Here is a 26,654-nt window from a genome sequence, read left to right on the forward strand (position 1 = left end):
GAAGAACTAAAGAGGAAAACCCTCCCCAGGGAAAAGTAACTTCACTTCAGTGTGATCTTCCCTACAATGTATGATTTTCACTTCATCGTGGTATACCCCCCCGCTGATGGGCACCAACGTATGCATAACTCTATAAGCATATTTTCACACACGATTATATGTCCCTTCCATGGAGTGATCTAACGATGAAGAATAATCTATTCCCTCTGGTCAGAACTTAATCCGTGACGTAGACCCTCGCCCGAGATCTTCACCCAAGGTGCCTCTTCTTATATTATTATATTGCAAACTGAGGAGGACTCCTTGTCGAGATTCTTCACCAATTGAGCTGCGTCCCTGTGTGGGGGTCTCCCCATTTGACTTCTCTCCCCCTGAGGGAAACTTCTTCAAAAGCTGTGCCAATTTGTTAATATAAGGAGAATCTTTCAAATTATTGTGATCAAGATTTATGAAGACGTCCCCAATGTTGTGTCTCTTTTCTGGCCTCTTTCTCTGTAGCTGAAAAATGTGCTTAAAATATTTCAACGTGATTGCGAAAGAATCATTGTCTATTACGTTCATGGAGAAGTCCAATTTTTTTACGACAATAAAATTGCATGTACAGAAACTTGAGAGGAATGAAGAATAGAGGGGACTTTTGATGTTATTTCCGGAGAGGAGAAGTTTGTGTAGTTTTCTCTTTTTCCGGAGTATCCTCTCTGATGCTTCACTGACAGTCGTGTTTGTTAATGCCAATGACAGAGCTAACAAGCTTCTGTAGGTAAAATTATTCCACCGTAAGTCCAGAATTTTGAGATTTTTCAACTTGTCCTTTTTTATAAGTGTGCATATGTACATTAGCGCATCATCATTTAATTTATTTGAGCATAACTTTAATTTTTTTAACATGGAAAAATTCGCTTGCTGTATTGTTTTTCTCGGAAATGTACACAGACACTCGTGCAGTTCCTCTTTTAGAGAATCTTCCGACGTGTTTTCGTCGCTCCCGGAGCCGCTGTGGATGTTGTACGCGTGAGCTGGGCTCTTTATCGCGTTCGCAGAGTCGTCTAGCGCGTTCTCTGAGATGTTTAGCGTCATCCTTTGATTATCCACCCCATTTGGTTCCTTCGACGGATTTGGTTCTTTCAATTCATTTGGCTCCTCAAACCCAGTTGGTTCGCCCCTCACGTCTGCTTCTCCCCTCACGTTTGCTTCCTTCCCCAAGACGAAGCAGTCATAAAACTCGTCCACGCCAAAAAGGGCAACTTTTTTCTTCCTTTTCACTATTATTCTATAATCCCCGGTGGCAGCACCATTTGAGGGGGAGGCCCTTCCCCGGAGGCAACTTTTCAAACTAGTTTCTAACGAATCTTCGCGTCGACAGCGCTGCCTCGTGGCGTCCACGCGCAGGTTGGATCTTCGATCCCCCTTTCCTTCCATCTTCATCTTCCGCTTCCTCACATAGTTCGTGTTAAAGTAGAGGAGGAAGCTGTCCTGCTCCCTGGCGGAGTGCACCTTCCCGCGTAAGTTTCGAAAATCTGGAGGTCTCGTCCAAAAGATACTGTTGCACACAAAGTGCATGCTTCTCAGTTTGTTCCTTTTCTGATATGACAAAAAAACGCTAAGATATGCATAATAAATGTGACACCGAATCACCTTAATCGTATTCACATTTTTAAAAAGAAGCATCAGTAGCGAAATGAAAAAGGAAATTGTACCATCGACGAAGCAATCATTAATGTGTAGGGACACAATCTCGGGGAGTCTCCTTTTTAACACCTCCTCCAAAATGTACTTCACATGGCTTAGCATCTTCCCACGATGGTAAATCTTCGACAAATATATTTGCCCATTCTTTATCTTCCTTTTAAACCTCTTCGAAACGCATTTCTTTTTTACATTTTTCAAACATAAAAAAATGTTAAATATGTTTCTCTGGTTCTTTTCGCAATGTGTGAAGTATGATTCGTAGGATATGATGCGCGACGGGGTACTCGCCAGGTAGCCCCTTCGGATGGAGTCCTTCATATTATTGCTCTTCCTTTGTCTGCGCCTACGACAGGGCGCTTCCCCGGGGGGGTAACCCCAATTCGTCCACAAGGCGTTATCCCTTCCGTTGGCTTCCTCCTCCGCGTACTCCTTCCGCCCAATGGCATTATTTAAATGCCTCAACTGGTGGAGGATTTTTCTCCTGTCCGATAGTCCCCCCTCCACGTAACGATCACTCTTCCCAGGGCAGCACGTCCTACCGCCATCCCCCTCCTCCCCCTCGGTGTTCCCTCCCGAATTACTACTCATCTTTGTGTACTTTATTTCGTTCCATCGCTTGAGCAATTTGACCTCCTCCTCTGTAAAGAAGAAGTTGGCACGGTTACTCCTTAGAAGGAATGTAAACAATCCCTTATTTATCTTGTCAAAGTAATGCTTCTTCAATTTTTTCCTCACCTCCTTTTGGTATGATAAATAATCGATGAGCTTCACCAATTCGTTTTTTCTTTCTTTATCTTGAATAACTAGAGAGTAGTTCCTTTCCATTTTCAAATTCAGTTTTATCTTTTTGATTTCCTTCATGATCCGTATGATGTTTTTTATCGCTTCGAAGAAGATATCTTTCTCTGCCTGGAAGCCGCTCCACCTCTTGCTGGGCTCCGCTTGGCCGGCCTCCACCGGTTGGGGATTCTTCTCCAGTGGGTGATGCTTCTCCCCTTGGCGATGCTGTCCGCCCCCGTCGCTGGCCCTCCAGGACAAGTCCCCCGAACTGCCATAGTTAACCTTTAAGCCTTTAAACGGGGGGAATAGCGGAGGGCAGCCGCCTCTAACGATGAAATCATCCTTTTCCACAGTGTCTCGGCTGTACATTCCTGCGGAGGGTGACAAAAAGGGAATTCTTCCTATTCCCTCTTTGGTGTAAACTTCTCCATCGTGTCCACATTCACGTTTAACTTGGCCTTCCCTTGGGTCCTCCCAGGGGTTTAACCCCCCCCCCTGTGATTTACCCACATAGGATTCCTCCTTCTTTGCACTACTTTTGGAGAGGTATACATTTCTACTTAACGCTCCACGGTGAAAATCGCAGTTTGACTTCCTCACTGATGTGTTGATAAAATGAAGCTCATCATTATGCGTCTCTTCCATGCCATTACTAAGCGGCTTAAACTTTGGGAATACCTCCTCGTTAGTAAAACAGCCACCACGATAGTGCTTGTTACTCCAAATGTAAAACGGATTTTCACTCTGGTTCGTTCCTTCGACATCATATGGATTCAGTCCTTCCACCACTTCTTCGTTTTTCTTGTTGGCTATGTTTGATATGTCTGTGCCGGAAGAAACCCTCCTCCTGCATGTGTATTCACTTGGCACACTTTTTCTCCTCCTCCGGATGGTTATCCGCTTCTCCATGGTTTTCCCACTTTGGACACTCCACTTTCTCTGTCTCAACCGGGGCTGCAAAGCATCCCCTCCGCATCCATAATAACACAAAAAGGGAAACTCTTTCCCATCCAACCTTTTATCTGCAAAACTGGAAGGTACACAAAATGGCGTGCTCCCTGCTTCGCTCTGTTCAGCGCTGTCTTCTAACTTGACTGATTTTCCTCTCCACGTGTAGCATCCCTCTGCGCTTTTTCTACTTGAGTACACCGCAGAGTAGTTATCCGAAATATCGTGGTAAGATGGTGACCGGAAAAATGGAGCACTGCTCTTTATGCTCCTCCGTTCGGCATGATCTTTGGGAGTTCCATATGGACTACCACTTGGCCTTGCATTTGGGCTACTCTTTTCCTTCCCATCGTCGTCATTTCCGCAGAGGGGCCTGTTTAACTCCTCATCTTCGTCGTCACCCAGTTTTCTTTTCCCCGATGAGATTTTTCCATCCATCCCTTCGAGTGGGTCTGCGTCTTCACTGCAGGGCGTTTTATCCTCCCCTCGATCATCTGCGCCTGTACGTTTGCTAAATGGGTCAACCGCTTCTATGGCAAATTCAACGCTCGCCTCCTCCACCGGTTCGATCCCCCACTTCGCGGTGCTACTACCACCCGCGTTGCTCGTCATGCTGCACGTACTGGAGTTGAAGCCTTGTGTGCACAACGGACTGCTCCCTTTACACGTGGCAGCTTTTCGGATAAAATGGCTGCCGGTTACGAGATGGCGCACACGGATGTGTACCCTCTCGTTCCCCTCGAGGTGCTCTCCCTTTCGACGCAGCGAGTTGCGCGCTGGCTTGACTTCCACTCCAGCCCCTGCTTCTACTTCCGCCGCTGCTTCTTCTTGGGCTTCTTCCGCTTCTTCCTCTTCCAGGCTACGATTCGAATCATGATGGCGCTGTCGACTTACGCACCGCGCCCTATGTAGTACGACCCCTCCGGCGAATTCCTCTACACCCCCAACTGATCTGTCGTTTCTTGGCAGCTGCCCGATTCGTTGCTCCCTACTGTTGCACCCTTTTACAGAAACGTTACAACTTTCAAGTGGTAGTAGGGCATTTAATATTTTTTTTCTTTCTTTTCCCAGTTTAGCTATTTTTTTCTGTTCTTCTTGTCGCTCTCCTTTTACTTGGTCGTTTTTCGGCTCTCCTTTTACCTGTTCCTTCTGCGGCTCTGCTTCTACTTCCTCCCTTAGCCGATTTCTTTTTTTTTCCACGATTTTTTGCCTCCCCTCTTCCTCCACAAACAGGTTGACAATGTTACAATCAAATGCGGAGTCGACGCTCTCATTAAATTTTTTTAACGTAAGAATTATATTTTTATATTCCATAAGGTGGTTGCTGCTGGGCGTATAATTATCTACAGTAGTGGTTCGCGTTAGGGAGGAGTGGTGCTGCTCCTCTTTTAATTTTTCCCCCAGGGGTGTGCATGTGCCGTGTCCCCCGGCTTCTTCCAGATCGTCAGGCCATCCCGGTTCATCTTCATCATGCTTCTCTTCCGCATCCTCGTCATCACTCGCGACAACCGGTTCTACGCTGTGGAACGAGTTGCTTCCGTCACTCTTGAAGAATTTTATTCTTCCATCAAAAAGGCTGTTGTCGCTTTCGTCCTCAGTCAAGTTATCGCCGATCATGCTGAGCGCTTAGCAACAAGAGAAAGAAAAAAAAAAAAAAAGAAAAGAGAATAAGTTCGCCTTTGCAAAAACTTCCATAAATGTGTATAGGTTAAAATTGCATGTGTTCCTTTTTGTTTCTTTTCTCGTTCTTTTTTCGTTTTTTTTTTCGTTTTTTTTTTCGTTTGTTTTTTGCTTTCTTTTCGCTCTTTTTCTTCCTTTTTCCCCTCTTTCTATTTTTAACTCCCTAGAGGAAACTATCTTAGCAACTGCCGCCGTCCGCACCCGCTTTAAAAATTGCCCGGGAAAGGGGGGGACTTCACCGCACGGCTAACATACCCTACTATTCATCACCACCCGGTGTGTAAATGGGCCTGTAACCCTTTCTGACATGAATTGCGCGTAGCTGATTCGTCTTTGAGGGGAAGAGCCTTGTGGGGAGAAACACCGCCACTTTCGCATGCGTAAATACGCGTTTACATTAAGGCGTACTTGTATATTCACTTACATATACAGAGTTGTATATGGCCTACTGGCATACCGCCAACATAGCCGGGTAACTACTTAACAACAATAAGAGCCGCAAAATGAACAAAAAAACTTTTTCTTTTTGACGCGTTAGGGGTCCAAAATGTATTCGTTTATGGTCACTTCAGATTTAATCTCGTGCAAACGTGCCAGCCAGGTGTGCCATTTTATTTAATTTCAAATTGTGCAAATTGTCACTACAAGAAAAGCTTCTTATTTATTATGCCTGTTTACGGACGTATGCATTTTTGCGTATACACAGCTACGCATTCTGATTCTTGTGTAAAGATGAATGCCACTTGGGCCTGCTGTGAGAATTCACGCAATGGGACACATCAAAGAGTGAGTCACAAAAGGGGACAATTTTTCCAACCTACCCCCAGCGTCGTCCTTTCCCCAGTGCAAATTTTCCTTCAGGCCCAGATGTGCTTTCCACATTTGTATACGTACTTTTGTGCACGTGAGAGGGGCGAGTTAGCCATCGTCGGATTAACGAACGAACGGTTGAAGGCGCCCTCCGGCATTGCGCTACTTCCAAGCGAACCCACTTAACACGAAAATTGCGACCACACCCTTTTAATGAACCTTCCCCATCCAAGTGGGAAGTGCTCACGGTTCAGGACATCCAAGTGGCATATCCTACATTTCAATATTGTTCTGCTGAATCATATGGAAAAATTTGTGCTACCTGAGGCCAGGCTACGTGGCAACAAATTGACCAACAAACCCTTCAAATCTGTGCAAAGGGCGGGATACCCATCCAAGAAAATTCTCTATCCAACGCATTTCATGTGGGTCGGCACCCCACTCCCCCCTATTCCCGCAAACATCAAACCATTTTAACATAATGGTAGAGGAAGCTTCCACTCAGTTCAAAGTACAGTTTTCAACACGATGGCAATTTCGCCCTATGCGCAATGGAAAAAAAAAAAAAAAAAGAAAACCACACACAGGCTTCGCATAACTGTACAGAACGACACGTACAAGCCTTCCCACACAGGCACACCTACTGAGTAGGCCCGTGCCTGCGCGCACACACATACTACGTCGTGTCGATAAAGTAGCGTAAAAACAAACCAAGGGAACACGTCCCAAACTGAAAGGCCAGTAACAGTACCCCTAAGTGAAACTCGGAGAGGGGCCCAAATAAATACAAAATCAAATTTATGAGAGTATAATTGTGAGAATAGATTAATTTATTCGTCCTGGGATTCACAGCTGGCAATCTGTGTCTTGGGCATGGGACAAAATTAAGCAATTGTGGCAGCGAAAGGAAAAAATTCAAAAATTGCGGAATTAAAAATAATATCAATGTTTTGGAGAAATGACCAAATATCGAAACAACTGCTAAAAAAATGCCACAAAAATAGGTTAACGTGTTGCCGACAAATCCTTTGGATGGATAAAAATTAAAAGAAAACGTAACCAGGTTTATGGATACAAATGGCAGTATAAATATGATTGACAGGAAATGCTGTTTAAGAATTTGTGCCCCCTCGATGATCCCTTTGCTTCCCCCGGTTCCTAAGGTTAAGGTGATTTCCTGTGCGGGGAGCACACACACATGTGAATGATTTCGTGAATGGTTGCGTGAATGATTACGAGAATGACTATCTTCGTACTAATCTGCTTATCCATATCCACTCATCTGAGCCGTTAGACAACACATGAGACGCGCCTTCACAACTGCGCAGTTCAACACACGGGGGGTTAAACAATCGCACACGTACGCCAAACGGCCTCACGCCGCATTTTGCAATATTATTACTATCAAATTGTGGATCGAAATGAAAAAGGCAATAATTAAGCTCTGGCCTATCTCCAATCCGTTGATTCCTTTGGGAAAGAAAAAGAAAAAGAAAGAAAAAAAAATGAATATCGAAAAAGGCATAGCAAATAGAGCCCACATTGTCCAAATAAACAAATCTCGCAAAAAATGAAAACACCCCTACCTGCGTATAAATTTATCGCATTGGTACAAAAAACACACAATAGGATTATGTACAAATAGTAGAAAAAGCCAATGTCTATAATCCTTTCCTTAAATATGAAATTTAAAAAACTTGGAATGCGGATATTCGTCTTTCCGGAGTAAGACAACAGCAGGGGTAAGCTAGCTAAAAAGTAAAAAAAAAAAAAAAAAAAATTATGAAAAAGTGAGAAAGAAGAAAAAAAAAAACTGTACATATATACAACATTGGGAACCCGCGGGGTTGTAATCCCTTTTTTGTTTATAATAGAATAGAACCGAAAAATGGGAGAATCACTTTGTATCTCCACTTCAATTCGAGAATGTCGTCTATGAAGCCCTTCATCAAAATTGTCAAAAGGAGGATGGGGGGGAAAACAAAAGTGCAATGTTAAGTGTGAGGGTAATAATGGACAGGAAAATGCTCTGCTATTTCGCGTTTTATTGTGTACACTTGAACAAATGTGTACGCCTACCAAAAAGGTCATAAAAATTATGGACAACAACCCGGCGTTGTACTCCAGCAGCTGCGAATGCATCAAGGGGGGGCAGGGGGAAAAAAAAAATGAGAGGCATTTACACATAAGAAACATTCGAAGCCTGGTTTCCATATCTTCACGCATCATCGTGCTGCAAACACCATAGTGATTTGACTTTTTTTTTTTTTTTTGAGATGGAGTCTCGCTCAGTCACCCAGGCTGGAGTGCAATGGCGCAATCTCAGCTCACTGCTTTTCCCCTTATCTGCTAACAATTTTATGGTCATCGTAATATAACAACTGATAAAAGAGTGTAAAAATGAAGTACAGAATGGACGGAAATAGGCCAATCGGTTCTGCCACTTTGTCTTTGCTTATTTTGTTCAAATCTACACCATATAATCCTGCAGAAATGAGGGGGGGAAATGGGTGGGAGGGGGCCATTTTTTTTATTTATCTCCCGTTTCCGTTATTCCCAATGTGTATACATAAGGGCGACATACGCGCAACAGTAACGGTATGGGTACATAAAATTGCAATTTTGGACTGAAACTCTGCGGAGTTATCTCGCATATGAATGAAACGGGGATATATCTCTCCTCTCGTCCTCGCCCAAACACACACAACCCTATGCGAGCAACTGAACAGCGCTCTACGTATGCCTACCCTTCTCATGCAAAAAGTGTATAAACCTGGGCAGACATATAAAGGAAACTTTAAAGAGCAACACACAAGGCACAATGTACAGAAGGATTATATTCTTATAGGGTGTGTTCCTTAGCACGTACAGTACAATTAATAGGTAAAAACTAAGAAAAAAAAATAAAAACTGTTCAGGTATGTTTTCCCTATATATGTACCCCGTATTATGCTTGGCAGTAGTTGTATATTTGCTCTTCATTTTTAACACGAAAATGTGGAGAGAGGGTTCCACTGGCCGGAAAAATGGCATACAGCGAAATAACCTTTTTTTTTTGTGCTATGTAAATAACGGTTTTTTCTGTAAAAGTAAAGGGATGAAGGGGGGGCAACGAACTGCCAAGTAAGTTGAAGAGAGCCCGTTCAACTATGTCATTGGTAATAATGTACGTGCTTATTCTTTCTTCCTTCTATACCATCTCGTTTTCTACTCTCGATGTAGCCACAAATCGTTCATGCGTATGCGATCTTGTAAAGTTCGTAGCGCACAAGGGTAAATTAAATCTAAGCAAAAGGGAGGGAAACCCTTTTCTGGAAAACTATTTTCTTCTGATGAAAATCTTTTTCTACAATCCGTTTGTGCAACGAGTGATTGTGTCCTGCGGTCGACCAATTCGGTGTACAAAAAAATTTACTCATACGTGGGCAATTGCAGATGTATACGAATGCACAGGGGTTACTTCGCTCGTTCCTTTTACGCTTTATATATATGATACCTTCATTTGGGAAATCAAGAGGACATATCCTTCGTGAGAGTAACATGTATGGAGATTTTTAAGGGTCCGCGAGATGCAATCTGTACGCACGCCTACATAGTTGTAACAAAGCAGCAGTTGCCTCCTCGCAGAGTGTCCTAGGTTTAATTTCTCTTGGAAAGGTTCAACACCGTGTGCGCCTTAAAAACGCTTTCTACTTATTTGGAAAAAGGCCCCCATAAAATTGGTAAAGAATGTATGATACCAAATGGGCACCTTTTCAATTACTCCTCTGTATAGCACATCACAAAATTTGCACTCTCTATTTATTAGCACGTCCTAAGAGAGCCCAACCCTTTTGTAGCAATCCTTGTGGCGGTTTTCCTACAATCCGTGGGTATCGCTTTATACCTGTTGGGGACCAACAAAATGCCTGCAATTGTGCAACGAGTCAAATTCGTGTAGGAGTAAAATTCGTGTGCGAGTCAAATTCCTGTACGCGTCAGAATTTCGACCAAAAAGTAGTACCAAAGCTGGCTCCACAGCAGCTGCGCTTGCCTTTCCCCCGTTGTCCTTCCTTCCAGTGGAAAGCAGTCCCCAACCTGGCAATTTCATTTTCGCAAATGACGCTGATAGGATCATCACTGTCACGTGGTACTAACAACCGTTACTGGTAATATTTTCTCCCTCAACAAAGCAACGCTCTCCTTTGTTCTAAAAAATCGTGAACATGTTGTACAGAATTGTTGAAAGGTGTAGCGGCGTAAAGGAAAACCCACCTCATGCACAACTATCAAAACATTACACTGTAGCACCTATACACGGAAAAAAAAAAAAATCATTACAATGGAACGACAGAAAAATAAATGTTCACAAAAATATGTGAAGCAATGTAATTTTTTTTTATTCTGCATAGATTTAAAAAAAAAAAAGGAAGAGCTAGCCAAAAGATTATCAATTGTACAAATAACAAGAAGAAAAAAAAAAAAACGGAGAGGTAGTACCATCGCTCATAAATGAAGCCCAACTGTTGACATTTCCTAAATGAGCAAACATTATACATGTCGATAACACGTGTGGATAGCATCGTCTCTATGCGCGATGGGACTATGTTACAGTTTATGCTATAACATTTGTGCCAAGTGGCTACGTGATTATTCCACGTGGGAACCATTCAGTAGCTCTTTTTCCCACACACATACACCCCCCTTTTACAGGGCAACCACTGGACAACGGCTCACTACCAAGTAAACTACAAAAACGAAAAGATACAACAAAAGTAGTCTTCTAAAATAAATATGGTTCATATAAATTATGTAATTGTGTGCCACTTCATTTGAGGTGATGTAATAAAAGGCTGGTTCAAAAATGGAACTCCGCAATGAGTAGTCATCCTGACGAGGAGAGTCACCCGTTTTATTTTCGTTCTTCCTTTTAAACGGATAGGTGAAAAATGTGTACTTTTTTGGGTCCTTTTTTTGGTTGGCTTCGATCCTTTGTCTTGTTTTTTTTTTCTTTTTTTTCTCCTGATTTTTTCGTACAATATCATTATACATGTTGCGCAGGTGAACCTTCTTCTTCTGAACAAAATGATACACTTTTTTACTTGACCGTTGGAAATAATTTTCTACCGTCCTATTTTGACCTGGGCCAAAAAAGTCATTCATATGTGCAACAAGGAGGTGGAAGAAATCTCGCAAATAATTATCGAAAAAGTAAGCTACATTTTTAATGACGTAATCAACCACATCGTCATTTCTTTCAATCATTCGAATACACAACGGCAGGGAACCGTCCTTAATATGTTCAGCTTTTATGATGATGTGTTTTTTCCATTTGTCTACACGGCTGCTAATTTCGTTAAGTATTTTTTTTTTTATGATATATTTAAGGAGGCTATTTTTTAAAATTATGAGCACATACACAGAAACGTTCGTGCGGCACGGCGAGGACTCATCAGAAAGGGTCCCCCCTTGATTTGTCCACTTGGCACTACCCTTGCCACCACTGCCGTTTCTATTCCATTTCTTCGAAAAAATATATATCTGATAAATTTTAACAAAAACGAACAGTGAATCGTTATCTGCATTAATCCTTTGAATGTAATATATTTCATCAAAGGTGCTATCGATGTATTCATTTGTCAGTAATTGATTTTCTTTTTTTATATCCTTCTGGATGTGCGCATTTAGACCTCCTCGTGAGTGATCCCATTGGGCACTTTCTATTTTTTCGTCTTTTTCTTCCCGTTTGCTATTCCCTTGGCTGTGTACATTTATCCTGGTGCAATTTTCCCCGGCCGTCGCTCTTCCCTCACACATTTTCCTCAACTTCAGGAGAAGCTGTCTGGGGATCCCCTTCCTTCGCCATATAGGGGCATTCCCTTGGTCACCTTTTCCTACTCCGTTTTTTTCAAAGGAGCCTTCCCAATGTTGACTTCCCGTTGTTTCCACCCTGTCCGGGTTCCACATATCGCTACTGCTCATAGTGGACCTATTTCGGAGTGCCTCCTCTTGGCTTGCTTCCCCTCTGGACCGATGCCCCATGTTTTCATTCTCCCCACTGATCACACGTTCGTCCGTTACCTCGTGTACTCTCCCAGGCTCCAACATATATCTGCCTCCTCTCAAATGGTTGTCTTTAAATTCGTAGTACTTTTGGTAATCACATGACTGGTCGGAACGGAAGACTACGACATCGCTTGGGGGGCCGGCTTCTGTTTCTTCACAGCGGATGGGGGGGCTATGCTCATCCGCGAAGGATGCATTAATCGTGCTGAATGAGTCCATTTTGCTGCTATCCACGTCCACTCCACCGCTGACCCCCTTGGCGGATCCCTTACTTGCGGGGTCCTCTACGTCCAGTCTGTTTTCACCCTTTGAGTTACTTTTCGACTTATTATCAAAATGTAACTCCGTCGATTTTGTGGTCTCTTCCTTCTTTTCTTCACCATCTCCAATTGGAGGCAAAATCAGGTCCCTTTTCGCACCATTTAAGATGTCTGCCTTTTCTCTTTCCCCTCTGCAGAGAGGACCTTTACCATTTTGATGAACGTCCGTGTGGTTACTCACGAGGGGATGTCCCTCCATATTCGCAGTAGGGTCCTCCCACGTGCATTTCGACTCGCACGTCCATTTTGACCCCCACTTTCCATTATCGACAGGGATGTCCTCTAAACGTTCTCTATTTGAGGATCCCCCATTGGTGGGGTATAATCTGTGCAGCTCTTCCATTACATGGTTATCCCCTACTTCTCCGTCTAACTCTGTGCAGCCATAGGAGTTGCTCTTCTTATGGGAGACATTACTACGGTGAGTTGCATTCAGCCTCGCCTCGTGACTTCCCCCGTGGTGACTTCTCCCCGGGGGAGTATCCTCACGGTTGTTCTTTCCCCCCCTGAGGAAGATACCATCGCGGGATGCAGCAGAGGAGTAGAAGGAAGAGGTAGATTCCCCAGATATATCATAATAAAAATAGCAACTCTCCTGAACAGATATGTTACACACGTATGTTCCCAAATTGAGAAAAGAAGTCTGCTTATATGTCGTTATTTTTTCATTTGCATATCCTTTGAATTGCTTTACGTCGAAAATATTTTTACTGTGATTTATGTTATATATGGATATAAAGCTGTTGCTATTTTCCTCGACAAAGTGAAAATAAATGGAGTTAATGTCTAGGTCTATCTCAAAGTTGGAGATTTGCACCAGATCCTTCATTTGTTCATCGCAAAGATGAAGCAGTTGTTTTATGTTCTCTAGACACGGCGCATCGTTCCTCTCCCGACAGAAAGCGCGATGGGAGCGGTGGACACGGGCTGCTTCGCTTTCGGCGAGCCGTTTCACCTCTTCCCATTTATCGCACGTTTCGTACTTTTGGCACTTTTCGAAATCTGCCCCTTGTGCTTTTTTCGCGCCTGCTCTGTCTTGCGCCTCCTTCAAACTTCCCCCACAATTTTTACACTTGTATAGGCATCCCTTCCTCCCTGATTGGCAACCTTCTGTGGTGAAAAAGGGCAACCCGCCGTTCATCCTTCTTGGACATATTATCTCATCGCCTGAATTGGTCAAGGAAATTCCGCTCCCACCGAAAGGAGTGTAACCCGTCGAAGTTGTTACCTCCCCTTTTCTGTGGCCATCATAATTTATGGCGTCTTTCTTCTTGCCTATCATTTGTAGGAGCGCGCAAAATTTCCGTCTCAGCTTTGGACTGCGGTTACCCTTTTCCGTTCCTTTTGAACTTGCTTTTCCGTTGTTTTTGCTCAGGTAGCTGCTACTGGGCTCCTTATTTGGGTGATAATGCTCCGGGGGTTTCCCATGCCATGTTGGTTGCGCCTTTTCCTGTTGTGTGTTCCCTTCCACCTGGTACGCCGCTTCATATGCAGCGCCCCCTGACTTCCAAAACGTCTTCAACCGGGTGAACCTTTTGAATTGGGCTAGCCCTGCCCCACTATCCAAGCTGATTAACTTGGCCAGCTTTTTCCTTGCCATGTTGTCAACAGTTGCTTCCAGCCGAAAATGGTCGTCCTCGTCCACCTCGGCTGCATCCCCTCCTTCGTTCGCTTCCTCATTCAGCAAGCTCAAATTCTGTGATGAATTTCTTAACTCCTTTGAATTTTTTTTCATCATTCTTTTACGTGTGTTAATCTATTCAGGTGGTGTTTTCTCCCTCTTTCGCGCAGTCGTCAAGTTGTGCACCTCCTTACTTGACGGTGAAAAAAAAAAAAGGGAGACACACATTCGAAGCAGTATGCTTTTCTCAATTTCTATGAAAAAATGTTTCTTTCTCGTGGCATTCGCATTTATCCACACATGCCCTTCAGGTGAGGATATGCACATACGTCCAACCACACCGCTTCGTCATTCGGTCAGTTGTGCCGCTTAATTGCTGCTTCAGGAGCCCACCGTGAAGTAAAAAATGTCCCTTTCTTCTTTTTACCTACAACCTGGTTGTTTTATTTATTTTTTTTTAATGTTACGGGTGATGCCACATGAACGGAACAAGAACAACTGGAAAAAAAGAAAACCACAAAGGCACAGAGAACTATTCAATCACGTGTAACCTCCTCCAACGGAGAAGGGAGAACAAACCAATGAAGGAGCGATAAAACGAAAAAGCATTCCACAATAGGTGCAAATGCACACAAAAGATATGTGTACTTGGGTGTACAGGACAAAACCTCCTAACTTGGCAGGTCCTACAAGCTTCTAAACATGCCAAAAGAGTTCACTCACAACACAGTTATGATGAAAAAAATTTTTGTTTAAAAATACATGATTTTTTTTTTTTTTTTTTTTTATTTTTTCACTTCGTGAAGGTGTCCTCCTGTGTACACCACAACAAAACGATTTGCCCATTTCGGCAAAACCTTCAAGACGACATTTCGATTGACTTAAACTTTGGAATGATTTGCCTTCATAGGGGGGAAAAGAAGTATATCCCCTCTTCATCGCTCAAGTGAACTTTTACCTGCGTATGCGCGCGCATGCACATGTCCACACACATATGCTTGTTCCTTTGCGCAGAGTTAGCCTACGTCCCCCTCAGACCGTTCGCTGCTACACCTTAGCCACTTGGCCAAATTGGTTATGGCAACAGGTGGACATACCAGTCACCACGGTTTGCAAAGCGAATGAAAAGAAGAGGGAATCATCAAGCACACACCGTTGTGGCAGGCCTCTTGGGGGAGAAGTTCCTTTGTTTGTTTTTTTTTTTTTCCAAAAATTACTCGTCTTTTTTCTCATTCCTGGCCACTTTTAACCGCGGCGCGACTGCGCATACACAGGCGTGTCGACCTGTTGGCTTGTCGACGTTACCCTCGAGAAATATCCGCATAAAGCGACCGAGAAGCAAAGCGCGAGCCACCTTGTGGAGAGGTCAAATCGAGAGGTGCGTATGCGCACGCGGAGTGGTTATGCGGAGAGGGACACGAAATTATCACCACAGGGAGAAATAAAAGCAGAAAACGCGCACATGGTACTCGGTAATGTTTAAGAGTCACCCTTGCTACGTGAACATAACACTCTGCATGTACATACATATGTAATATATATTACATGCATATATACATGTGGGACTTTTCTGCATCTGGATTTTTCCCCTTTCCGCCGAAGCTGCAATGGCGGGGAAGGCGCGACGAGTCCCCCGACGCATATATTTTCAACTCGCTCCTCTGCGTCTATGCTCCTGGGTGATGTACTTTGTCCAAGGGGGCAGCGCACACATGAGTCATTCGCGGTTTGGAGGCGGCGCCCCCGTGGGTATCGCCATGTAAACATAACTTCGACCAGTGCGAAATTCCGACCAGTGAGCAACTACGACCAGTGGGCAACTCCGACCAGTGGGCAACTCCGACCAGTGGGCAACTCCGACCAGGACGCAACTCCAATCAGCGCATAACCCCGATCGATGCGCGCCCCCCATTTGACCATCGTGAAGGACACTACGTTCGCCTAGTGCAAAGGCAAATTAGATGGTCCAAAAAAGGAAAAAATAAAAAATACATTTAAGAAAAAAAAAACATTATTCACATTTTTAGTTTTCCCCGATTGGCAAGTCGAGTGGAATTTTTTTCTTTTCCGCCGGCTGGTTTAAGTTATCCAATGGGGGGGTTCCAAAAGAATATGAGTGTCTTTTTTTTTTTTTTTTTTTCTTTACTTCCCTTTTTCCTGCTTTAATTTACCCGTTCATAACCCACATCAGTTGGACAATAAGATCATTTTCGCAACCTGTTTGGTTTTACCCTTGTCCTGCACTTCCCCTGTGTCGCGGTCCGATTGGGCATTCCGCCTCCCCCAGGGGTTCACCAAGACGCGCGCCATTGCATGCATGCAAGTAAACGTCCGTACATGGACCGATCGATGGATCTCCTAACACGTTTTGATTTAACATCATCGTCACTTTGGTATCCTTCCGATTCTGTGCTTTAAATTTTTGCACCACGGTTCGTCCCCTCCCCGCTTTAACGAGTCGTTTCGCGTCCAACTAGCTTCGACATACCTTCTGCCTCGCGCCGACGCAGTTCCTACCTATCTTGTGCCACTTCCCCCGGTTCACCCAATGGGAATCCTCTACGCCTCGAACGAAAAGCATACCAAGTATTTCCACCATGGCTACATAGTGGATACAAAGATCGACGTCAGACACGACTTGGAGTTATACTCCTGCAAGTTTTTGCGCAAGGGGGAGAGGAGAATCGTCCGCAAGATGCGTAAAGACGTCTTGTACGGAGCCACGTTCGACCATCTATCAAAGCTGAGGATGCTCACTTATGACGGCACAAGCAGCATACCGCCTTACTTGCTTAAGGTTTATAATATGTACGAGGACGCGCACAGTGTGCACGTCGTCATGGAGCGCTGCAGGTAAGTAGGGGTAGTCAACATGTGAGAGGCGGTTCTCACTTTTGCCCCGCTACCGCGTTGATTACCGCGTTGACTACCAGTTTTACTACCGCTTCCACTACTACTTCAACTCACATCTGCGCCTCCCCTCCACAGCGGCGGATTCATGACAGACAGCCTCCTGAACGACGACAGCATCATCAGCGAGCGCCTCCTCGGGGAGTGGTTCTTCCAAATCATAATCGCCATGTCCTTCCTGGAGGAACAAAATATTCACCACGGAAATTTAAATGGCTACTGTATCTACTTTAAGGACCAAAAAAGGGACGAAGTGAGAGTCAGCCTCTTAAGCAAAAATAAGAAGTATGACAACATAGACTATAATGGAGACCTGTATGGATTATTTTTCATTAGATCCCCACAAGAAATCAAAAAATTAAATCACGACAAGAATAACACGTGGTACATTGGTCTCCTTCTCTACTTTATGTTGACCGGTTCGTTTCCATTCTTTACGAAAGACGCTTTGCAAACATATTCAAATATTGCACACGAGGAAGTTCCCTTGGCCCATTTGAAAAATCAGTATAGCAAACTGGGGAGTCCCATTTTGGACTTCCTACGGCAGTGCCTGGAGAAGGATTACGACTTGCGCCCATCTCTTGACGAGCTCGCGCAGCATCCATGGATACGGGGTTAGCTTGGCGGTTTGTCAAGCCTCCTCCGCGGGAGCAGCCATATATACACCCACGCATGTGCACCGATCTATGTACACCGACATATCTACACCCAGATATGCTTACTTATATATATATGTGTTTTCCTTTTTCTTCTTTCCCCCGCTGCAGATCGGGACAATCTCCCCCAGCACAACATTGTCGAGAAGGAGGCGCGCAAGTATATTCGCCCTCCGCGGCACAGAATAACATACGTGCATATATGCGTATATACGTATATATATGTCGATATATATATATGTATATAATAACTATATGTACGTGATTTCTTTTTTCTTCCCTTTAGGGCGGCCCGAGAACTAATCTACTCACTAGAAAACGGGATCCTCAAAACAGAGAAGGACTACGAGGATGAGTGGAATAAGGGCTGGTGACGGGGCTTCCTGTCCGACCGTCGACGCAGCAGCGGGGGCGTCACACGCGTTTCTCGCGAAGCGGTACACACGGGTTGATGGGTACACCTTTGCATTGGCGGCATTAGTGTAGAGGAGTTTTTTTTTTTTTTGAAAACTTTTTAGTAAACGCGCTAGGTTCCTCGCAAAGGGGAAGCTGTCAAATGGGTCGCTCCCCCATTTTGTGGACTTCCAAAGGGTGAGAACTCTGTCCCGGGTTAGAAGCGGGTTTAGGGTTAGGTTTCGGGCGTGTATGGTGTTAAGTAGATTGAGAAGATTTCGCAGTGGGGAGCTGGGGAAATGTCAATTCTGCCTCTCCCTACTTCTGCATGCCGCTTTATCGCTCTATCGCTTCTTCCTATCGTCGTAGTCGTAAAACCAGAGGATGACATTCATGAGGAGGGTCTCCTCGCAGGACCTGTTCTTAATCGAGTGCGTGCAGTCGTCGAAGAGGAAGAGCTTGCATTTCTTCTTAAGCGCGCGCAGGCGCTTGTAGAGGCAGAGGCTGTTGTGGTGGGAGACACGCAAGTCATCCTTGGACGCAACAATCAAGATGGGCGTGGAGATATTCTGCACATAGTGCAACGGAGACATCTCGTACATACTGGAATAGTCACACTTACTAAAAAAGCAGTCATATTCTGCAGGCTTGTTCAAACATAAGTTTAAGAAATAATCAGGAACATCACTGGAGTGAGCGGAAAGAACCCACTCGTATATCCCATTAATCACGCAGCAGCTTCTAAACAGGTTGGACTTTGTTAAAATTGCACACGAGGCGAAGCCACCGTAGGATCCACCATACAGATAGACATTCTCATAGTCGCCAAAATAATTGTAGAAGTTCTTAAACGTATCTATGATGTCCTTAATTTCGATAGAATTTACGTGGCCATTTAGAACATTCGGTTTGTCAGAGAATCCTAGCGACCCAATGTAGTTAACGCAAAGGACGTCAAATCCGCAGGCGGCAAAAAAAATGAAGACACTTCTGTACTCATTGAGACAAATCGAGTAGGGTCCCCCATGGATGTACAAAATTAGGTTCCTTTTATGTTTCTCATTAAACAGATTAAAGTTTGGCATATGTAGTCCCCTCTTCTGCACATCATATTGAAATTCGGATTCACTCTCGTATAGCATGTTAAAAGTCGCATCTTTTCTCCTAATATATGGATGCTTCTCATTGAATAGAGATGTTTCCATTTGGCTCAACAACAAGAACAGCTTCTCCGACATGTCGTTTACATTGGCATAAATGATGCTCGTCTGCTTCTTCTTAATCGTTTCGTACGCCGTAAAGTCTAAGTTATAACTGCGTACGTTCGTCAGATATACGTAGTCTCCACTTATGTCCGATTCGTTGAATAGGCAATACACCAGCACGTCGTTAAGAAGCATATTTCGGATACTCACCAGCAGGTTGTTCTCCTTCATACACATAATTTCCATACTTGTGTTCATATCATTTTGGCTGTAAATGTTATGTATTAGAATTCGATGTATCTTCTTCGTAAACATATGCACAGCGATGGCAATCTTGCTGCAATAGAAGATTGTGTTTAGGAAGAGGTATGGGTAGCAGCACCCCTTTATTTCGTTCGTGTACAGCCCACGGAAAAATGGAGTATAGCTGCCCTCTCGAATGATCACATCGGTTTCTGCCTTCTTATAGTTGCATATGTCATCTTGACTCGGGGAAATGGTAGCAGTACTGGCGGGATGGCTGGGCGTCCCCCCCCCTGTTGTGGCTACAGTTGTAGCATTGCCCGCCTGCTCCAACTCATTCGTCCCGTCACTGTCCTCCTCACTGGAGTAGAAACCGCTCTCCACCTCCACCTCGTGCTTCTCCTCCTGTGGTACGCTTCCCCGATTTCTCTTCGCCCGCGCGTTGGCGTCCTCCTTCACCAGCTTTATCAGTACCAGGCTGTACTCCATTAAGTGCTGCTTCGACTCGTCATTTTTAGCAAGAACGACCAGACAGGCCACAAAGACGCAGGAATCGTCGTGTCTAATTACGAGTGGCGAAGCTGTATGTTTGAAATTTTTTCCGGACAATTTGGCATAGGCGCACCGAATGTGATTCTTCCGATTGCGTTCACTCGCCTGGCAAGGGCCGCCCCCACCGGGAGTTCCACCACCGGGAATTGCACCCCCTTTTCTTCCCCCATCTCTCCCATCACAGGGCTCTACATCCGAGTCGTTCAGCGTGCACAGGTACAGATCGTTGGGTCTAACATTAAAGGCATATATCCCTAGTCGGTAAGGAATGGTCCGGTAAGAGAGGCACACAAAAGAAGTGTCGTCAATAAACTGCGGACTATAATAACACCCCGACACGTCCTTCACAGTTACGTACTTAACCGTATTGTCCATCAAATTGTACACAAACAGATTGAAGAAGGAATAGTCGAACTGCTCTCCAAACGTTTCGGTATAAATCTGATTGTTAATTTTTTTTAAAATTTCGAGGTCTCTCTTTTGCATAAAGCTACTCTCCTTCTTCAACTTCATGTCATCACTTTCGGCACTGTAAATCATCAGCGTCTTGCTGGCATTGAACGAGCAAAACGATTCATGCATGAAGAACCGCCTATGTGTGTCTGTACCTATCGGTACGTTGTTCATACAGGTGACGTAGAATTTCCCGTTTTTTGTTTCATTTTTAAATAAATCGATTCTCCTTTTTTTCTCGTCATTACAAAATAAGCATCCTACACTGCCGTCTTTCGACATGTACATTTTTAACTCCCCATCATAGAAGGTGTTGCTCATGTCTAGATCCTCTTCGATGCATGACATTTTGTAAATCTTTTCCTTATTGCTGATCTGGTAGTGAATGATACACAGCTGGTACATGTGCACCTCCCGCTTGTTTATGCTCCTCTTCACCTCCTTGGCGAAGAAGCACTTTTCGATGACGTTTCCTCCACTGTGACATATGTTGTACGCCTCCTCCAGCTCCTTCATAAACGGCGGGATCTTCCTGATCCCCGTCGCGCTGTTCTGCATGCTGGCGGGGGGAGAAGCGGTGTGGAGATAAGCGGTGTGGCGATAAGCGGTGTCGCGATATGCCGTACTACTGCGGATCAGTCCTGCCACTTCGGACCCCCTGAACCGGGGATACCGTGGGGGGAGGGGGGATGGACACAACAACAGATTCGTCTCTCCCCTTGAGAAGCCGCGGGTTCCCCGAAAAGAAATTCACGCGGAGGGGGGGTAGGAGGCAAAAAAGGCGTGGCATACCCTCAGAATACGCAAAACATACCCATGGAGTACGCAAAGCACATCCACATAATACACTCAGAATAGCAACGGCATACTGGCACAATACGGTCGGCATGCCAACCATCACAGCGCAATCTCTCAGCTGCACACTGCTTGTCGCTACTCGATCATGCGCGCACAGATTTCCACCCTCTGCCCTTCCCTGATCTCTCGCCTACAGGGTCAGACTTGGCCGTCAACGAGAAGCACATTGTTCAGGTGAATCCGCAAAGCGGCGCAACGCATCTTCGCCATATTATCGCTTTCACGGTGAATCTATCTTGACCATATTGCTTCGCGTCAACAGACGCCCGGGCTGCATGCGTTTTTAATCCCCTCCACGACGCCTTTCTTTTTTCTTTTTGTACATCTCCCCGTTGGCGCGCTGCTAGGTGCCTAAGCGATGTTTTATCTGCACAATCGTCACCGACGGCATGCACATGTTGACCCGCATTTTTCTTGAAAACGCTTCCGTGCCTGCCGTTTCCACTTCGCCGTTTGGCATCTTAATCGCCAATTTTTTTTCGTTTTTTTTTTTCTTCTTCCTGCCCCCCTTCTAAGTCTCTTCGCGCGTCGTTTTTCTGTTTTTACGCTTTTATTCAGGGGTTCCTTTTATCCTACCGCTTTAATGTTCCCTTCGTTTGACGGGCGGGCGCATAGGAAGAGAAACACTCTCCCGAAGCGCCAAACTGTGACCCTTCCCCTCGTAGCAGCCCTATGAGCGGTCCTAGTGAAGATGGCTCCCCGGAGCAATGCGAGGAAGCAAAGGAGGGAAAATCGGGTGACCAGGAGATCGACCCTTTGGACGAATTCATGATGGAAATAAATAAAGTGCTGGAAGAGGAGAAGCAAAAGACGAAATCACGAGAAAAGGACGCCGAAGAATCAACGGCGAAGTCGTCGCCCAACAAGGGCAGCAATTCTTCACGTATGGAGAAGGAACCCTCTAGGGGAAGCACCCCAAACCGTGTAAGAACCTACTTTGTCAGGGAAAACAAAGCTCATGGGGAAAGCAAAAATGGGCATACCTTGGAGGATCCTGCAGAAGAGGATGGTGGACACGCTGATGACGATAGTCTGGATGACAACGACGCCACAGCGGATATTTACGAATTTTTGGAAAAAAAAAATGAAGAGTTGGCAAACGAGAAGCGGCGCGCAGAATCGCACGGAGGAAAAGGAACCCACAGCAAGAACATGCTGAGCGATGATTCTCAAGATGACGGGGATGACTTCTTCCAAAACGGAAGAGACAGCAACAGGGAAAACGAAATAATCGAAAATGATATCAACTACGATGAGGTGCAGCTGGACCACTTCACTAAAGACATCTTTGTTACAGATGACAGCATCACCGATTTTACCTTGGAAGAAAGTGTCGAGTACAAGAAAAAAAATAATATCACAACAATCGGATTCAGCGTTCCCAAACCGCTTTTCTCCTTTCTGCAATTAAAAAATGTAATAGATAAGGAGGTGTTGGAGAATATGTACAATTTGTCAATAAGCATCTTGTCCCCCATTCAAAGCATTGTCATTCCTACCTTTTTAAGTGGTCGAGATTTTATCGCCAGTAGCAGAACCGGTTCAGGAAAAACCCTCTCCTTCATCATATCTTTGATTATCCACTTGGGAAACTACAAACAAGTTGAAAGACAAAACAGAAGGAAAAATTTCCATAAAGAAAGTGACCCTCCGGAAGAGGAACACACAGTGACATCGTCATCCGGTGTAGTACCACCATCATTCCCTTCCAAACAAGGTAAAGGCAACGCCTCATCCCATGCGCTGATACTAACCCCGACGAGAGAATTGTGTGTCCAAATATATGACCAAATTAACAAACTTTGTTTGAACAAATTAAAATCATGTCTCCTATTCAACGGAATAAATTACAAAAATGCATATGACGACATTCATCGAGGAGTGGACATCATAATTGCAAATGTAAAAACGTTAATCAATTTTATTAATAAAAAGTATCTCTGCCTTACGAAGATAAAGTATGTGATTTTGGACGAATTTGACCGACTTTTTTCGAAGCAGTTTGTCCACTCCGTCACGTCTGTACTTCGAAATATAAGGGCAGACGCGATGAAGGGATTTTTCTCTTCCACCTTTTCTGAGGAATCATGTGAACTGGCAAAGACGTACTTAAATAAAAAATGCATCATCATCAAGGTGGGCGAGAACAACGCCTTAATCGATAAAAAATTTTACATCCTAGAGGACCATGCTAAGTACGACTATCTGCTCAATTGTGTGCATGCCTGCGCACCAAGTGGCCAAGGATTTATTTTTTGCAATAGCAAAAAGAATGTGATGACTTTATATGAAAAATTGAAAAGGGAAATATCCCTCAGGCACGTATCGTTTGACTACATTTATGGAGACATAGACCAGACGGAGAGGCTGTACAAATTGGATTGTCTGAAGAAAAAGAAAACGCAGGTTTTGGTCAGCACGGATCTCATGGCGCGTGGCATCGACGTCATTGACTTGAACTTCGTCATCAACTACGACTGCCCCAGCGACATCTTCGTCTACTTGCACAGGATAGGCAGGTGTTCCCGGATGAACAACCGGGGTGAGGAGAGCAACGGAATGGAAACAGCAGAGCAGTCATGCGCTTCGCCGCTTCACCACTTCATCGGTTCCGTCATCCACTGCTTCAGGGCGTACTTTGGCGCAGCTAGCGAAAATGGCACACACACAAAACAGCCCCTTTTCACCTGCACATTTCTTTTTTTTTCTTTTCTTTTGCGCAGGACAAGCCATAACGTTCATACAACCATCCGAAAAAAGAATTGCCTTCCTCATTTACAGACACTTAAATAACAAAAAGGAAAAAGTGCATCAAGTGCTGGAAGACTTTATTCGCAGCAATAACCTCCATAATGATGTCCAAATGAAAAAAGTGAAAAGAAAAATGAATGACTCTATCTTTGATGTGTCGCAGAAGAGGGCAAAACATCTGGGGGATAACAAATCCATGTTGACTGACTTTGCCTTTAAAAAAATGTCCTCGCCATCCAAAAGTGATGAACACGCTTTAAAAAATGTCAAGTTCTTTACACCAAATGACGTTTTGACATCCTCCGATGAGGACTAGTGAAAGGGATGCGTTCGCCGCCATCGTTGCAGATATTTTTCCGCCCCGGTGGAAACTCCCCAATTCGGAAAAAGAATAACCACTCCGTTGGGTAGCGGCACGTGTGTGAACATAAGCATGTACCTACCATGCCTCTACCATGGCCCCCATTGAACAAATGAGCAAACGAAACAAGGGGGAAGTGCTCCCCGTGTGCGCGAGGACTTTGGAAATGCAGAGCGGGGAAAAGGAAAGACAAAAGACGAGTGACAAAGGGGATGCAAAAAAAGTGACAAAGGGGATGGAAATTGAGTGACAAATGAGGGGCAAACCAGCGACAAACGGGGGACAGAATGAAGCGCCGCAAAGGTGCAATTTTTAGGGGCAACGAATTTTCAACCTTGATCATTCGACGGGGATACATGAGGGGACCACTTGCGGCATTCAAGCAGGCCCCTGTATTCCCCTACACGCAAAGGGCTAACCAAAAAAAAAAAATGAGGCACAAATAGTGGGCACAAATAATGGGACCAAATAGTGGGGCAAAATTATGGGGCCAAAAGAAACAGCTCCCCCAGTGCTGCGCTTCCGCGTCACGGAATACTATCCGTGTACTCCTTCTGCAGGTTGTTCAGCAGCTCGTTCACTTTGTTCATTTTTTTGGCTGCCTTCTCCTTCTGCTTTTTGTTTTCTTCCAGCAGTATGTACATTTCCATGTCTCTCTTCTTTATTTTCTTATTTGCATCTTCCAGCAGTTTGTTTAGCTTGGCGATTTCGTTTTTGTTTATCTACAGGGGGAGGATCGATGGGGCGCGTCGGGGGTGAAGAAATTCCCACGAGGGTGCATTCGTGCAAGCGTGAATACGGGTACACATTTATGTATGTCCGCAGAACCGAACATGCCGCACGCAAAAAAAAAGAAACCCACGTTGTTGTCCTCGTGCAGCTCCTTGCATCTTCTCTGTATGGCGTACACTTCCTTGTCCTTCTCTTCCACGACATCCTTAATTTTACATTCGTATTCGTTGCTGCGGGGGGGAAATAGAAACAGTGGAAGATCAGTCCGGGCTAGACTTAGTCCAATCGGCAGCCTGTTTTCCAAAGGGACCTTTATTTTTTCATTCTTTTTTTTATTGTTTTTCATTATTTTTTTCATTCCTTCTTTCATTATTTTTCATTCTTTTTTTTATTATTTATTTTTCTTTTTTTCCAAAGTACCAGAAGGACTCCTTAATGTTTTCAATTTCTTTGTGTGTGTATTCTATCACATCATCCTTCACCTTCAGTTTATTTTTCAGTTCCTTGATCTGCAACGGGGTAAAGAAAAAAAAAAGGGAGGTAACATCGGAAGGGCTGTGTTTTCACAGAAATGCCAACCCAGAAAGGTGTTATACATTTCTGCGAAATGTGCATCGCTGCAGAGTGACACGCAGGGGGGGAGGGGAAACACCCAATTGTGCATTCATTTTAAACAGTGTACTTCAGCACACGGAAGGATGAATCGGGCGTGCGTGCTCCTTGTGAGTGCTTCTCACCTCTTCCTCGCACTTCTTATATTTGGCGTGGGCCAATTCACACTTTCGCAGGTAGTCGTCCAGCTCGTTTTCGTATTTTGAAATTAAACTTTTTTTTTCATTTTTGTAATCGTCCAGGAGCTTCTTATAGTCGCGCTCCATTTTCTTAACTTCGAGCACTTTTTTCTTCACTTCTTCGTCCTTGCTGGTGAGGTCAGTTTTTAGTTTCTGCGAGAGTTGGGTTTGCGGGGTGAGGGGAGTCGTGTAGCGCACAAAGCAGTCATTTGGTCGTTCGTTCGGATGTCTGTTCGTTCGCTTATCCGCTTGTCCGGTTATCGGATCGTTCGCTCCTTCCATGCACTAACCTCCACGTTGGCCGTGATATCCTCCGTAATCTTATTCTTGACTCGGATGTTCGTTTTGAGCTCCTCGTTCTCCTTGGAAAGTCTGGTCAAACTTTCGCCCAAGTCTTCTTTATCCTTATGCAGCTTTGCGATGAGGGTCTCATTTTCCTTGAGCTTCTCCTGAAGAGTGTCTTTCTCCTCAACCAAACTCTTCTGTTCGTGTAAAAGCTGGTTGTGTGCAGAGAGGGGGACGTAGTTTTCCTCCACGTCCTTTTTAATATATGCAAAAGCGTCCTTCTTTAGCTCCTCGTTTTCTTTTCTTATCTTGAGGTAAGCCAGTTTGATGTTCTTCAACCCTTTAATGAATTTATCTTTCTCTTCATTGTAAGTTTTCATTTCTTTGATTAGCACCTCATTGACGTTGAGAAGATTTTGCGCTTTTTTTTTTAAGTCTTCATTTGTGACTTTGACATCATGGAGCTCTTCCTTTAGAGAGTTTTTCTCTTCCTCCAGTTCGTTGTATGTGTTTTGGAAGGCTTCTTCCAGTGAATGTACCTTTTGTGCGAAGTTACTTTTTTCCTTCT

General features: G+C 44.4%; 7 protein-coding genes across 7 annotated transcripts in view; 2 read left to right on the forward strand and 5 right to left on the reverse strand.

Annotated features, from left to right (window-relative positions):
- Positions 1–210: 210 nt before the first annotated feature.
- Positions 211–5,034, reverse strand: C922_02080 (hypothetical protein; the record flags this gene model as incomplete). Its single annotated transcript, XM_008817679.1, has 1 exon — positions 211–5,034. The coding sequence occupies one exon, from the start codon at positions 5,032–5,034 to the stop codon at positions 211–213; it is 4,824 nt and encodes a 1,607-aa protein (XP_008815901.1).
- A 1,549-nt stretch (positions 5,035–6,583) lies between these two features.
- On the reverse strand, positions 6,584–8,889 carry C922_02081 (UDP-N-acetylglucosamine-dolichyl-phosphate N-acetylglucosaminephosphotransferase; the record flags this gene model as incomplete). The annotated part of the gene is made up of 7 exons (XM_008817680.1): positions 6,584–7,084; positions 7,310–7,377; positions 7,494–7,658; positions 7,790–7,850; positions 7,987–8,037; positions 8,262–8,392; positions 8,655–8,889. The coding sequence occupies 7 exons, from the start codon at positions 8,887–8,889 to the stop codon at positions 6,584–6,586; spliced, it is 1,212 nt and encodes a 403-aa protein (XP_008815902.1).
- A 1,704-nt stretch (positions 8,890–10,593) lies between these two features.
- On the reverse strand, positions 10,594–14,010 carry C922_02082 (hypothetical protein; the record flags this gene model as incomplete). The annotated part of the gene is made up of 1 exon (XM_008817681.1): positions 10,594–14,010. The coding sequence occupies one exon, from the start codon at positions 14,008–14,010 to the stop codon at positions 10,594–10,596; it is 3,417 nt and encodes a 1,138-aa protein (XP_008815903.1).
- A 2,431-nt stretch (positions 14,011–16,441) lies between these two features.
- On the forward strand, positions 16,442–17,836 carry C922_02083 (serine/threonine protein kinase; the record flags this gene model as incomplete). Its single annotated transcript, XM_008817682.1, has 4 exons — positions 16,442–16,746; positions 16,882–17,420; positions 17,574–17,622; positions 17,749–17,836. 4 exons carry the CDS (start codon positions 16,442–16,444, stop codon positions 17,834–17,836), a joined length of 981 nt encoding a protein of 326 aa, XP_008815904.1.
- Positions 17,837–18,199: 363 nt separating this feature from the next.
- C922_02084 (hypothetical protein) lies at positions 18,200–20,866 on the reverse strand (the record flags this gene model as incomplete). The annotated part of the gene is made up of 1 exon (XM_008817683.1): positions 18,200–20,866. The coding sequence occupies one exon, from the start codon at positions 20,864–20,866 to the stop codon at positions 18,200–18,202; it is 2,667 nt and encodes an 888-aa protein (XP_008815905.1).
- A 972-nt stretch (positions 20,867–21,838) lies between these two features.
- C922_02085 (hypothetical protein) lies at positions 21,839–24,233 on the forward strand (the record flags this gene model as incomplete). The annotated part of the gene is made up of 2 exons (XM_008817684.1): positions 21,839–23,708; positions 23,890–24,233. 2 exons carry the CDS (start codon positions 21,839–21,841, stop codon positions 24,231–24,233), a joined length of 2,214 nt encoding a protein of 737 aa, XP_008815906.1.
- Positions 24,234–24,805: 572 nt separating this feature from the next.
- The window catches only part of C922_02086 (hypothetical protein), a gene marked incomplete at both ends in the record, with an annotated part of 5,869 nt that continues 4,020 nt past the window's right edge, over positions 24,806–26,654 (reverse strand). Inside the window, 5 exons of the mRNA XM_008817685.1 lie at positions 24,806–25,000; positions 25,141–25,240; positions 25,431–25,519; positions 25,748–25,954; positions 26,092–26,649. Coding sequence (XP_008815907.1) covers positions 24,806–25,000; positions 25,141–25,240; positions 25,431–25,519; positions 25,748–25,954; positions 26,092–26,649 — 1,149 coding nt within the window. The remainder of the gene's footprint in view (positions 25,001–25,140; positions 25,241–25,430; positions 25,520–25,747; positions 25,955–26,091; positions 26,650–26,654) is intronic.

This window comes from Plasmodium inui, assembly GCF_000524495.1.
Source record: "Plasmodium inui San Antonio 1 unplaced genomic scaffold supercont1.7, whole genome shotgun sequence".
Classification (NCBI taxonomy): Eukaryota; Apicomplexa; class Aconoidasida; order Haemosporida; family Plasmodiidae; genus Plasmodium; species Plasmodium inui.